At 41.4% G+C, this 13,052-nt stretch overlaps 1 protein-coding gene across 2 annotated transcripts in view; it reads left to right on the forward strand.

Annotated features, from left to right (window-relative positions):
• Positions 1-2,286: 2,286 nt before the first annotated feature.
• The window catches only part of MAN1A2 (mannosidase alpha class 1A member 2), a 199,182-nt gene continuing 188,416 nt past the window's right edge, over positions 2,287-13,052 (forward strand). For both annotated transcript variants that reach the window (XM_063103756.1, XM_063103757.1), the window contains exon 1: positions 2,287-3,998. In XM_063103756.1, the coding sequence (XP_062959826.1) occupies positions 3,697-3,998 (302 nt within the window). In that variant the 5' untranslated portion in view covers positions 2,287-3,696. The remainder of the gene's footprint in view (positions 3,999-13,052) is intronic.

Consider the following 13,052-nt stretch of genomic DNA (forward strand, 5'->3'; position numbering starts at 1 on the left):
AAACCACCACTTTGTCTGCCACGTTGGAATCTTGTCCATACCTTTGATCAATGCCTAACTGCTCTTTAAAAATGAAATGTTCTCTTTAGATTCTCTAGAATGAAACCCTCCTCTGTTGTATGTGTATATACACACACATACATGAAACAGTTTGCATACTCTGCTTTTTGCTGATGGCCCTTGGGTGGACCTGTGTGTTCACCTTGATATGACAGAGTCCACCTACTTGAAATCTGACCTTAACTTTCTCAAGTACTAGTTTTTCAAATAAATATTTATTTAATTACAAATACAGAACAAACAGAACACAATGGGACAAAAGCATAAGTAATACCAACATCTTATTTCAACAGCTATAATGTTTTTCAAATATTCCCTTTTAGTCTTTTATATGCATATTTTATATACTTGTAATCATAATTAATACATAAATTTGCAACTTGCTTTTTTAAAAAGTTATTTTAAAACTCAGTCTTGTCTTTAGAACTATGTGTATGTATGTGTGTGTATAATGTTTTTGATGCTGGTGGAGAAGTGCAATAAAATAAGTGATGGCATCATCAATGGCCTTAGAATTGTAGAGTCCATTTGGACATCTGCAATAACCCCTAAATTAAATAATGTATCTTTACTCTCATGAAGGAAAAATAAATTTTGCAAAACAGGCAAGGGAAAGAAAGAAGAAAGGGCACATATAAGCCTTTTCTACCAGTTATGAGGTTGAACCTGTTTCAGTCACACTTGTCATCTAGGTTATAGTAGATTTCATATGACTGATCTTTTTTTTTTTTTTTTTGGCGGCATCTGAACCCTTGACCTTGGTGTTAACAACGCCACACTCTAACCAAGTGAGCTAACCTGTCATCCCTGACTGATATCCCTTATGGTTAACAATTTGGTGTTAATTTATGTAATATTTACTTTTCAAGATTTATATAACTCGCTATTCCACTCAGAGGTCAATACTTACTTCTCCTGAACTTTTCATGGAAAATTATGACCTTAAAAGTAGGAAACCAAGTGTTTCTTTTCCTTTGGCTTACAGTGAGTCTCAACAATAGAGTGTTATTCATAAAACTGGCACATTTTATAAGGACACATTGGGGAAGTCAGAAAGTTTCTTACATCTACTCTTCACAAGTGTTCAACACAAACCTCACTTTGGGTTGGGCATTTTTTACTGCCAGACTGCCTGGGTGAACTCCTGGGATGTGGCCCTTAACACTTTCGTTTTTATTTGGTGAAGCAAGGTCAATGACAGTGATCTCTTTTGTCATGTGGTATATAGTTAGATATGCAGGGCTTCTAGAAAGTGTAGACTGGAACGTAAAAAATGAATTGTGCCAACGAATATGAGGCTTTTTTGCTTGATTTTTAATCTAAGGTGGGCTTACCCCTCCTGTCAATTAAGGGATCTCCTCTACAATTCCCAGTCATCAGTAAGGTCATGTACAGGGAATGACAACTTGATATCAGAATTTAAAAATCTGAAAGTAAATTGGATGCAAGAGTATGTATGTATTGCAAGGAAATTTTGTGGATTTAACCACTACATGGTTCTTCTCCATACTTGCTAACAGAATTGCCCAAGATTGTTTTTAGGCCTGAATTTAAGCAATATTGTCTTTTTGGGTTTTAGCACCTCCTCATTCATCCTTATTATCTTTTTTATGGGAGGGGTGGTGGTGAGACTTGTGAAGGAGATGACAGGAGAACACGTTCCGGAAATTGAACCCTGCGGAGCCTTCTTATGCAGGGGGTACCTGCATTCCTCAGAAAGGAAACCTAACTGCAAGGGCCAGGTAGCCATTTTATTTTTAACACAGAACCTGGCACATGGTGGGTTCTTTCTCTCTCCACCCCGCCCCCCTCGGGTGCGCAACAATATGCGCCTGGGCTGCACGAAAGAAGTTTGAGACCCTGTTGTTGAACTCTGGGGCCGACGGTCTATGACAGAAGACAAGACTTCCACAGAGCAAGCTTACACGTTCACCAGAGCCGTCAGAATCCGTTAATTCCAGTCACCCTTCATTCCAGCGAAACCTTCACGACCTGAGCCTTCACTCACTCTCGCTCAAGGGCTGGGTCAACCCCACCAACTGGCGGTGGCCAAACTTCGGGCAACGGTGAAGTTCTCAGTGCAGCGCAGATCGGGGACCTCCTCCGGTCGCGCGCCCACACGGCTGCGTCAGCAGACGCTTCCGGGCGGCTGGAGCCCGCAGCGGCGCGAGGCCGGAGCGCGGGCCGGGCCGGGCCGGGTCGGGCGGCCGGGCGGGGCGGGGCGGGGGAGGGGCGGCGGCGGCGGGGCCGGGAGCGTGCGCGCGCACATCACACTCCGCCGCCCGGGGACGCCCACTAGCGAGTCCGGGCCGGTAGGCCGGCCAGCGCCCCGTCGCCCCCCGTCACCCTCCGGTTCCTCTCAGGCGTGAGCCCAACGGGTGTCCGCACCGCAACTGTTCCGTGCTTACCCGGCCTAAGGAGGCAGGGGACGAGGACCGGGCCGCAGCCCCGCGCCGCGCGTACGCGCTGCCTCTCCCGCAGCCGCCGCGGCCGCCACAGAGAGCAGCTGCGAGCCATCGGAGGCAGCGCGGAGGAGGCCCCCGCGGCGGCCAGGCAGGAACCGACCTCTGTCCACCTGAGTCGCGGCTGCTCTCGCTCGCCCGGGGCCGCCCGCCTCCGCAGTGCTGAGCGAGGAATGAGCAGGCGCCTGTCCTGGGCTTTCGGGCCGAGGGCCGAGACTCGGCTTCTTCCCACGCCTCAGGGGTGCGGGGGCTTGGTCACTGCGGTGGAGCACGGCGGGGTCAGCGGCGGCCTCGCTTGGGGAGCGGGAGCTGGGGTTAACTGAAGCGGCGGCGGGGAGGAGGAGCCGGGAGGGGGCGTCCGCCGCGCCTCCCCTCCCCCCGCACACGCCGGGGCTTCTCAGTGGCCGCTGGAGGAGGAAGTTCCGCTCCCTGACAGACCCGTGCGGTAGCAACAGCGGCGGCGGCGGCCGCGGCGACTTGGAGGGCTCGGGATTTTGGACGCGGTTGCCCTGCGCGCCAGCCGTCGAGTGGGCAGCCTCGGAGCTCTGGCCGGCTTCCGGAGCCTGCAGGCAGCGTCTGGCAGAGCGGGCGGCCGAGAACTCCTTCCTGCTGCTTCACCCAGCGCTGCTGCTTTGGCTTCCCGGCCAGGTGGGAGACCTTCCTCGTTTGCAGACTTCCGAGGAGACCCTTATTTTTTCCACGGCCAAGGTTAAGAGATTCTGGAATAGAAGCGTCAGAGGAGATTAAGTGAACCTTCTGCAACTCCTCGGACCTCGCCAAGCTCCCTTTTGGGGCGCGAGACCACATTTGAGCATCTCAGTGGGGCGCAGAAATGCAAGAACCCACTTTGTCCCTTCTCTGCAGTGTGGCTTGCCTGATGTACCCCTAGGAATGAAGAGGAGACTTGTCATAACCCGATGAGGTACTGAAAGCCAAATGGCAAAGAAGATATCACAGGACATAAGCTAGTGATCGATTGGGGGTGGGCAGACACGTTTCTGAATGTAATTGGTCGAGCGTGAAAGAGGTGTCCTCTTAAAAAGCACAACAGTCCTTTAAGAAGAGAAAAATTGAGTTTTCCCGTTTTTGCCAAGATTTTGAAGACAGTTCAATGTGTTGTACATTTTATATAAGATGGGAACTTTGTGAAGTATTCTGGCCAAGAGTGTAAACGATGACTACCCCAGCTCTGCTGCCCCTGTCTGGACGTAGGATACCACCTCTGAACCTGGGGCCGCCCTCCTTCCCACATCACAGGGCTACCTTGAGACTTTCTGAGAAGTTTATCCTTCTCCTTATTCTTAGTGCCTTCATCACCCTGTGTTTTGGGGCATTCTTCTTCCTTCCAGACTCTTCAAAACACAAACGCTTTGATCTGGGTTTAGAAGATGTGTTAATTCCTCATGTAGATGCCGGCAAAGGAGCTAAAAACCCTGGAGTCTTCCTGATCCATGGACCTGATGAACACAGACACAGGTTCGTTTATTTTAGAAGTTCTTGTATTAACAATTAGTAGAGCAAGGTACGGTTGTGGCATCAAATCTGTTATTTTTTTTTACAGTAGTCGTAAGAATTGTATTGTTAGTTCAAAACTGGCCCTAGAGTCCCACCTAAAGTTCAGCTCATTCGTTTTATATGGGAGAAACATTTGTGTTCAGAGTTGCTGTGTCTAATGTGGACAATTGGGAATGGAGGTATGAAAACTTAACCTAAAGAAATAGTGACATGTGCTGCTCCTGCATTTATTAAGAACGTGTTGCATTCAGTCATTGTACCACCCTGTGAAATCAATATATTGAATCTTGACAGCTCCTGTGGGTTTGCTCTCCCAAAGGCCCTCATTATCTGGCTTGTAGTTAAAGCTTAGTAGTGAGTCTTAGCTTTTTAGGATGACAAACACGGGCAGAATATACCTGTCATTTCTTAACATGTGTAAGTATCCTGATTTTTGTTATTTTCAGGGGATGTGTGTGTTGGTGCTCTATATGGAATCAGTTAAAGGTGTCTCCGATCCTAAGTCATTTCACCTTGTGAGTTGTAAATGAAGACTTATTTTTTAAAAATTTAATTTTGTTCTCTTTCTCTCTCTCTCTCTCTCTTTTTTTTAATGTAAAAGATGGACTGTGTCAAGCAACTATTAGAATTTGGTTGATTAAGGGGCTCACATTCTTTCACATCACCAAATGTGCAATGAATTCTTGGGAGAGTATAATCAAATTAAAATAAAGTGGGAGGTCCCTATTTCTTAAAATAGGGAAATATGTGGAGAAAAAATCATGCTTGAATTCAGTTTTCTACGAATGCTTGTTTTAACTTTTTATCAAGTGTGAGATTTTTGAAAAAGCTTAGGTTCAAATGTGAGCCTAAGTTAAAATACTTGGGAAACTGCACTGTTGTAATGAGAGCTGGTTTTTTATTCTTCCCAGTGTAGTTTAATTCATTACTTGCTTAATTGTTCTTTGACTTTTGGCCGAACCTTATGGAGTAGTTACTTCTAATATTGTTTCATACCATTCTTCTGTAACTGATTTGGAATTTTTGCCATTATAAACTTCTGTATTCTTATAGATTTGTTTCTTTAATTTTGCCCCTTGTATTTTATGACTTCGATAAAAATCTGATATGAGCTGTGAAATATGTAACTGAAAAATTAACAATGATATTACTGTTTTCCTTGGAAACCTTATTTCTCATGGTATTTGTATAAACTATGATGAATATTTGAAAAAAAAATGTGTAAAGACTGGCTACAGAGCTCCTTGATTGCAGCCCGCTGTTAACATTGTTTAACTCTGTTATTATAATAATCTGTCATATATGAAACAGTTTATATTTTGTGTGGCATAAAAGTTTAAAAAAATATGGCCACATTCTAGTTTAAAAACATTTACATAGAAAAATTCTCAATTAAGTGGAGTTAAACTATAAAATTTGAATGAAGATACAGATATGTGCATTTTATTCACATTTTTAAAAGTCTACTTAAATTGTTTAAACATAACTTTATATAGCCTGTGATTATACATGCATGTATGTTCTTGCTATCCAAAACTACTGGGTTCCTGAATTTGGAGAGCAAGGGGTGGTGAGTGAGCCAGATCCTGAGTTTTGGATAGTAAGAGTCCAGTTAGCAAGTGATACTTGTGGTAATTTATTGGAATATATTTGGTTCCTGAGTTTTGGAAAGCGAGAATTCAAATGGTGAGTTCAGGTGTCAAGGGATGTGTGTATTATCTCTATGTATATTTCTGTGGTTTTATCAGTTTTTAAAAATATTTTGCTTAGTATGTTATTTGTTGTTGCTTACTGTATCTGAAAACAGATATAGTAAACATGTAGTAAGATATACTGTAGTCTGTAGTGATGAGTTCTTTTATTTAAGGAAGGAAATACATTTTAAATTAAGTTTAAAATGTAGAAACACAAAACATCAAATTAATGTATAAGCATTAGCTTATTTAAAAATAATTAAGAAAGATAGCATTTTTACAGAATTAGTTGGTACTAAGATACCTATTTTGCGTGGGTCAAAAAAAGTCTTAATTTAGAAAATATGAATTTATAATTTATCTTAGTTTTGTGTGTGTGGAAAGGTACAGAGAAATGAGGAATTTTACTTTAACTGATAATGAAAAAGAGATCATGGCCATTATTTCTTATTCACAGTACATGTGAGATACTTGTTGGTTTGGTATTTCTTTATTAATGGATTACTTTAATATAGTAGTTTGGCATTTGTATTAGTAAGGGTTCTCCAGAGAAACAGAACAAATAGGATATATGTATATACATATGAGAGGGGATTTATTAGGGGAATTGCCTCGCGATTAATGAAGACTGAGAAGTCCCACGGTAAGCCATCTGCAAACTAAATGCTGATAGTGTGGTTCAGTCCAAGTCTGAAAGCCTCAGAACCCGGGAAGCTGAGTACAAGGCCTGAGAGCCCAGAGATGCCACTGGTGTAAGTCCTGGAGCCCAAAGGCTGAAGAGCCTGGAGTTCTGATGCCCATAGACAGTAGAGAAGAGTGTGTCCCAGCTCTAGCAGATAGAGAGGGATTCACCTTTTCCTCGTTTTTGTTCTCTCTGGGCCCCCAGCAGATTGGATTGTGCTCACCATATTGAAGACAGATCTTTCCCACCTAGTCCACTCAGGCTCACATGCCAATCTCCTCTGGAAACCCCCCCACAGACACACCCTAAAATAACGCTTTACCGGATTTCTAGGTATTCCTTAGTGTGGTCAAGTTGACACCTAAAATTAACCATCACCATGTTTTTTTTTTTATTGAAACCTAACTGATTATACATATTTGTTTTGTTTGTTTGTTTGTTTTCCTTGGTGTTATAGGTTGTTCTCTAACTTGCATTTTCTTTTTTAAAAAATTTTTTATTGAATCATTATTGATTATATATATTTTGGGGGTTCAACATTGACATATGTTGGTCAAATCAATATTATTAGCATATGTATTGTTACAAATCATATTTATTTTTTATGCCCTTTGTTCAATTTCTTCTTATCCCCCTCTTCCTCCTTCCTCTGGTAACCCTAGATTTCTTCTCTCTTTCTGAAAGACTAATGGTTACTCTGTTGATTTGTTGCCTAGATGATCTGTCCAATGTTAAGAGGTGTGTTCAGGTCCCCAAATATTATCATAGAGCAGATGTTTCTTCTGTCACTCTGGAATGGGCTTTGTGGAGAGAGACATCTTCTTTTCTTTGGTCTCTGCTGGTGAATCTCCTGTGTCAATGCATTCCAGTGGCTGGCGGACCATCTGCATGGTGGTTGTGGTGTCTAACCGCTTTTGCAGCAGCCGTGGTTATTGTGGTGGCTGTGGTGGGCCACCCACATGGAGGTGATGTTTTTGGCATGCTCCTTGGTACTGGTGGTGTGCCTGGTTGTGGGGAGGGTCTGGTCCCTGACTCCAGACCTCAGGACCTGGGTGGGCCCCGAGGTGCTGGCGGTGGGCCTGGTTGTGGGAGGGGGTCCGGTCCACAGATCCATACCTCAGGTCCCCCGGTGGGTCCCAAGGTGCTGGCAGTGTGCCTGGGCTGGAACTAATTTGTTGTCCTTTGCCTACTTCTAAAATGGAGGTACTTCCTGTGGGGACCAGTTCTTGAGCTGTGTGGTTTAGCTAAATTGCTGCTTTGAGCTGACTTTCTAGGGAAGGCTTTTTGTGCAGCTCAGGTTTTTATGGTTGACCTTATAGGTTCTTCCAGCTCTCCAGAAACCCGGTACACCTGGGTTGCGTAGAAACTCTGATCTGGGCCTGAGTCTTTTCATAAAACTGCACCCCATGTAATTATGTATTCCTGACCAGTCTCCTCTGAGTGTTCCTTTGCTGATTAGGGTGGTGGTCAGCTGTCCTTGCCATGCCCCAGTGTTCTGCCAGTGGGCCTGTCTCCTTCACTGCCCATGCTTCAAACACTTCCCATAGGACGGGCTGTGCACTTGTCCCTTGCGATGACTCACTGGCCTCTGAGTGGCTCCCTTTTTTCAGTTGTTGTGGCTCCTTGCTCCTATGTGGGTCCACAGGAACCCTATTAGTGATCTTGCTGGCCTGGGGGCCACCAAGGCCCTCTTCTCCCCTGCTGCTTCTATGCAACGTCATCCAAAGGGCACAGCTGTGGCTTTTGCCAGCTCCTGCTCTGTGTGCTCAGCAGCTCTAGCCTTAAAGCAGCCATGGCATGAAGTGGGCAGAGTGGTTTTTTCTTTCTCTCATTGTGGCTTCTCCCACCTTCATGCACTCCATAGGTCTCTCCTCCTCTTCCCCTGAGCTCTAGTGGCCCCAGCTTGGCTGTTGTTGCTTTTTTATAGTTTTAAATGGTTGATTTGTGGGAGAGAGTGATGCTGGGGACTGTCTATTCTGCCATCTTGACCTGATTATACTTATTTGTGGGGTACAGAGTTGAATATCAGTACCTGTGTGGTGATCATTGGGATGATTAACTTATTCATTGTTACAAAACATAATCATTCTTCATGCCCATTAACCAATTTCCCTCCCCCTCCCCCTTTCCCACCTCTTGTAAGCACAGTTCTATTCTTTCCTTCTGAAAGTTCAATGTATTATTGTGATTTTTCTCTCTCTCCCGTTTTTTTTTCTTTCTCTCTTTCTCTCTTCCTCCCCTCTGTTACCCTCCCTGTATCTCTCTCCCTTCCCCTTCCTTTCCTCCCACTTATGAGTGAGGACATGCTGTTTTTCTCTTTCTGTGCTTGGCTTATTTCACTTAATTTTCTCTAAGTTTATCCATGGTGCTGCAAATGGCAGAATTTCATTCTTTTTTATGGCTGAGTAGTATTTCGTTGTGTATATTTACCACATTTTCCTTATCCAATTGTCCATTGATGGACCTTTCTTTTGGTTCCATATGTTGGCTGTTGTAAATAGAGCTGCAGTAAACACGGGAGTGCAGGTATATCTTCGATGTAATGATTTCCATTTCTTTGGGTATATACCCAGCAGTGGGATTACTGGATCATATGGCACTTCTATCTGTAGTTTGAGAAACTTCCATATCATTTTCCATACTGGCTGCACCAACTTACAGTCCCACCAACAGTGTAGAAGTTTTTCCCTTTCTCTGCATCCTTACCAGCATTTGTTATTCTCTATATATTTGGTAATAGCCAATCTAACTGGAGTGAAATGGTATCTTAATGTGGTTTTGATTTGCATTTCCCTGATGATTAGTGATGTTGATCATTTTTTGATATAGCTGTTGCCCATCCATTTGTATGTCTTCTTTTGAGAAATGTCTAATTAGCTCCTTTGCCCATCTTTTAATCGAATTATTTGTTTTTTTACTAAGTTGCTTGAGTTTCCTTTTATATTGTGGTTTTTAATCTCTTGTTGGATGTATAGTTTGCAAATATTTTTTCCCATTCTTTAGGTTGTCTTTTCACTCAATTGTTTCCTTTGCTGCATTACAGTGTTTAAGCTCTGGAATCAGCATTGATTCATACCCTAGTTTGCTGCTGTTTAGATGTGTGATCTTGAGCAAATTTTTAAACTGTATGTCTAAGTTGCTTCCTCTGTGTGACAGTGGAAGACATCTGCATTACAGGTCGTTGTATTGAATCATACATGCAAAGCACTCAACATAGTTCCTAGCATTTAGTAAATGCTCAATGAATGTTAGCTATTATTATTATTATCATCAGTTATTATGATAATTGAATATTTTAATTTTGAATCTACTTTGCTTTAAATACTGTATATGTTTCTGAAAAGTTGCGTACAGTTTGATTAATATTTTAAAAGTACACTAGAATCTTATTGTCTAAAGGAACTGTTTTATAACCAAAGTAGTTAGCAACATATACAAGATGTATTGCATGCCTTGTACGTATTGCATGCTTACTGTGTCAGGCCCTGCTCTTAGGGAGCTTCCCATCTAGGGAGGATGACAGGCATTAAATAAATAATTTTGTTTTTGAGGTGTGATGAGCATTATGAAGTTATACTCAATGCTATCAGAGTACATAGTGGAGTGACCTAGCCTATGGAAAGGGGTTGGGGGAGCAGTAGGAATGGGGAAGGCTTAATTGATTAAGTGCTTGCTCAGAAACTTAGAATGAGTAGGAGATGGATAAATGAAGTTGAGGTGGGGGTGGAAATGGCTAAAGCAGAGGACACAAGTGTGAGAGCCCTAAGGTAAAAAAGCTTGGCATCATTGAGGATCTAAGAAATGTTCAGTATGGCCGATATAGAGAGTGGCTATGTGGGGCTAGGTGAAGAGACTAGATGAGAGGTTGGATTTTGCCTGCATACAAGTTTTTTAGCCTCCTTATTGTTGTTACAAAAGTTTGAATTAGTTGCCAGCATTCACAAATTGGAGGATGTCACATAAAGTTTGGATTTCTGATTTCTCTTAAAAAACTAGAGGATATAGCAACATTCAAGTCTGTATTTTCAGATGGTTACTCTCAGCTGGGACCTGGCAGAAGCTGCTCCCTCTGGAGGGGCATGTGCTCTCCATTTTATGCCACTCAGTTAAGGTGACTAATAAGTAAATATGATGAATCAATATTTAACCTGGTTGTTGTAGAGATTGCAATCCCTAGACAGGAGAGTTTGTAATTAAGTGTTTTGGTCTTTATCCTAAGTACTATGGGAAGTCATTGAAGGATTTTAATGTAACGGAATGATATTAATTCTAAATGTTTTAAAAATTTGAGTAATCATTTTGGTTGCAGTGATTATTTACTGGATGGAGAGGAGCAGGAGGGTAACCATTTAGGAGTCTAGGTCACGGAGGATGTTGGCTTAGACCACAGTGGTGGTAGTGGAGGAGGAGAGAAATTAGTGGAGAAAAGAGATGTGAATTATTGTTTCACAGTAAATGTTGGTTGGTAGAATATGAAGTTTAAGGAGGAGTGAATTGAGAATAACTTCTAGCTTCCTGGGTGATATGGCCATGGATTACTAAGAAATAACACTGTATTTAATGAATGCTTTAATTTATATAATTGATATTATATGAACTTAGTATACTTAGTATACTTTCATGAGGAAACCAGTATGTTCTCTTCTATTAAATAGTCTAAAAATAATGGACTATAAAATGGACATAAAATGTGTAGTTTGCTTATTTTTAGCATCTGTGATTTTTAAGTAATCAATTCCCAAATAGGAATTGATTCTAATATGCACAAATGTTGTTATAATATACAGTGATATACATAAAGTGTCATGTTCATAATTTGTGTACATAATAGACCTAGATAATTAAAAATTTATTAGTTTCTTACATCTTGAAACTGACATTTGTTTTATATAATGGCATTATATAAATAGTCTTTGTGGGCCTTTTTTTTTTTTTTAACATTTATTTAAACAGCTTATAAATTTCATCCTCCAGTTAGGATTTTATTAGTCTGAATTGAGTACTTGAAGGTCAGGTGTATGCTTACCTCTGATAGTTTCCTCGAAGGGAAAGAATATAGGCTTTGGAGTCAGAAGCACTCCACATTGCATCTTGACTCTACTAACTAGCTGTGTGACATTGTACTAGACATAATCATTCTAAACCTGTGCTGGCCAATGTGGTAGCCATTAGTCACTTATGACTGTTATACTTGAAATGTGGCTAGTCTTAAGTTCTTCATGTATTTTCTACTTGATTTAGTTTAGTTTTTTATTATGAGTAGAGATTTTATTTTTATTTTTTTACTTTATAACTTTTTTTTTTACCATTTACTTGTATATATTTGTGGGGTATGCTGTGTTGTTTCAATACATGCGTATACTGCACAATGATTCACTTAGGGTAGATAACTAACCCGTTAGTCCACTCCTCTCTCCCACTCCGGTCCCCTTCCAGCCTCTGGTAACCATTATTCTAGGGAGTAGAGATTTTAGTATTACTATTTTAATTTTCTTGCCATCTTTCCTCATCTCATCTCTCCTCCATGCCTTTTTCTCCTATCCTGCTCTTTACTTAGGGCTTTCTGCTCCTGTTTGGGGGAGGTAACGTTGTTTTATCCTCTAGTAAGTCTGCTGGATGTTCCATTTCCCTTGTAATATATTTCTCCCCATTGGCTTATGGTTGTTTTTCCTACTTCCATTTCAGATACGAATTATGTAAGGTTTATTTATACTTGACATTTGTCAATAACTTTAGACTGTGGTCTAGATACCTTTGTTGCATTTTTTTTTTTTTGTCCACTTGTATGTTGTCCACTCTGTAGTTCGAGAACAATGTGATCTCGAAATAGGTCTTAGCCTATTTTCCTTTGTTGTACTAATGGTGCATCTTTAGTAGTCTCAACTGTTTTAGCACTGGAGTAGGTTTTTATGTATTCCCCAAATTCAGAATACAGTTGACAGTATGGACAGTCCCCTAGATTCTTTTGTCCCTCATCACCCAGAATGCAGTTGTTCATCGTACTTCCTTTGCACACATTCTCCAAGAATTGCTCTCTGGCAGAATGTAGTTAGATAATAAAGTAAGAATTAGGAAGGACTGTGTGGAAAGGGAGGTTGAACGGTGCTCTGACTGCAGGGAGGTCTCTGTCCCATTTTCTCATTGGGACAGACCATTGGGTCTCTGTAATAAGGTGCAGTTGGGGTTAGGTAGTTGAGCATTTTTTGTTTCATGAAGTAAGGCCTGTTTCATTAAAATCTAGGTATAGTTATAAGTTAGTGAAGATTCTTCCAGATTCTGACATTATCTTTGTGATGGCTCTCATTTTTTTGATAACAGTGACTTTGCTTTCATTAGTTCAGCATTATAAAATCACTGAATATCTCAGTATGTTTTTCATTCTTCTCAAAAATAAATAGAGTAGTGTTAGCATGGTTAAAATATAAAATGCCAGTGCCTAAGTCCTGATTTTCATGTTGGGCAGTGATTGCTGGAGATTCTAGGAGAGGACAATGTGCAATGCTCATAAAAGGTGAACAGTGTTTACTGGATATAGTTAAATGTTTCAAGGAAATAAAATTTGTTCAGCACTAGTTTGTTTGTTGTAAAAGCTATAATAGCCTTTATAAAATTTCTCTTGGGTTTTAGAAGAAGAGTTCT

Source organism: Cynocephalus volans, chromosome 8 (assembly GCF_027409185.1).
Source record: "Cynocephalus volans isolate mCynVol1 chromosome 8, mCynVol1.pri, whole genome shotgun sequence".
Lineage (NCBI taxonomy): Eukaryota > Metazoa > Chordata > Mammalia > Dermoptera > Cynocephalidae > Cynocephalus > Cynocephalus volans.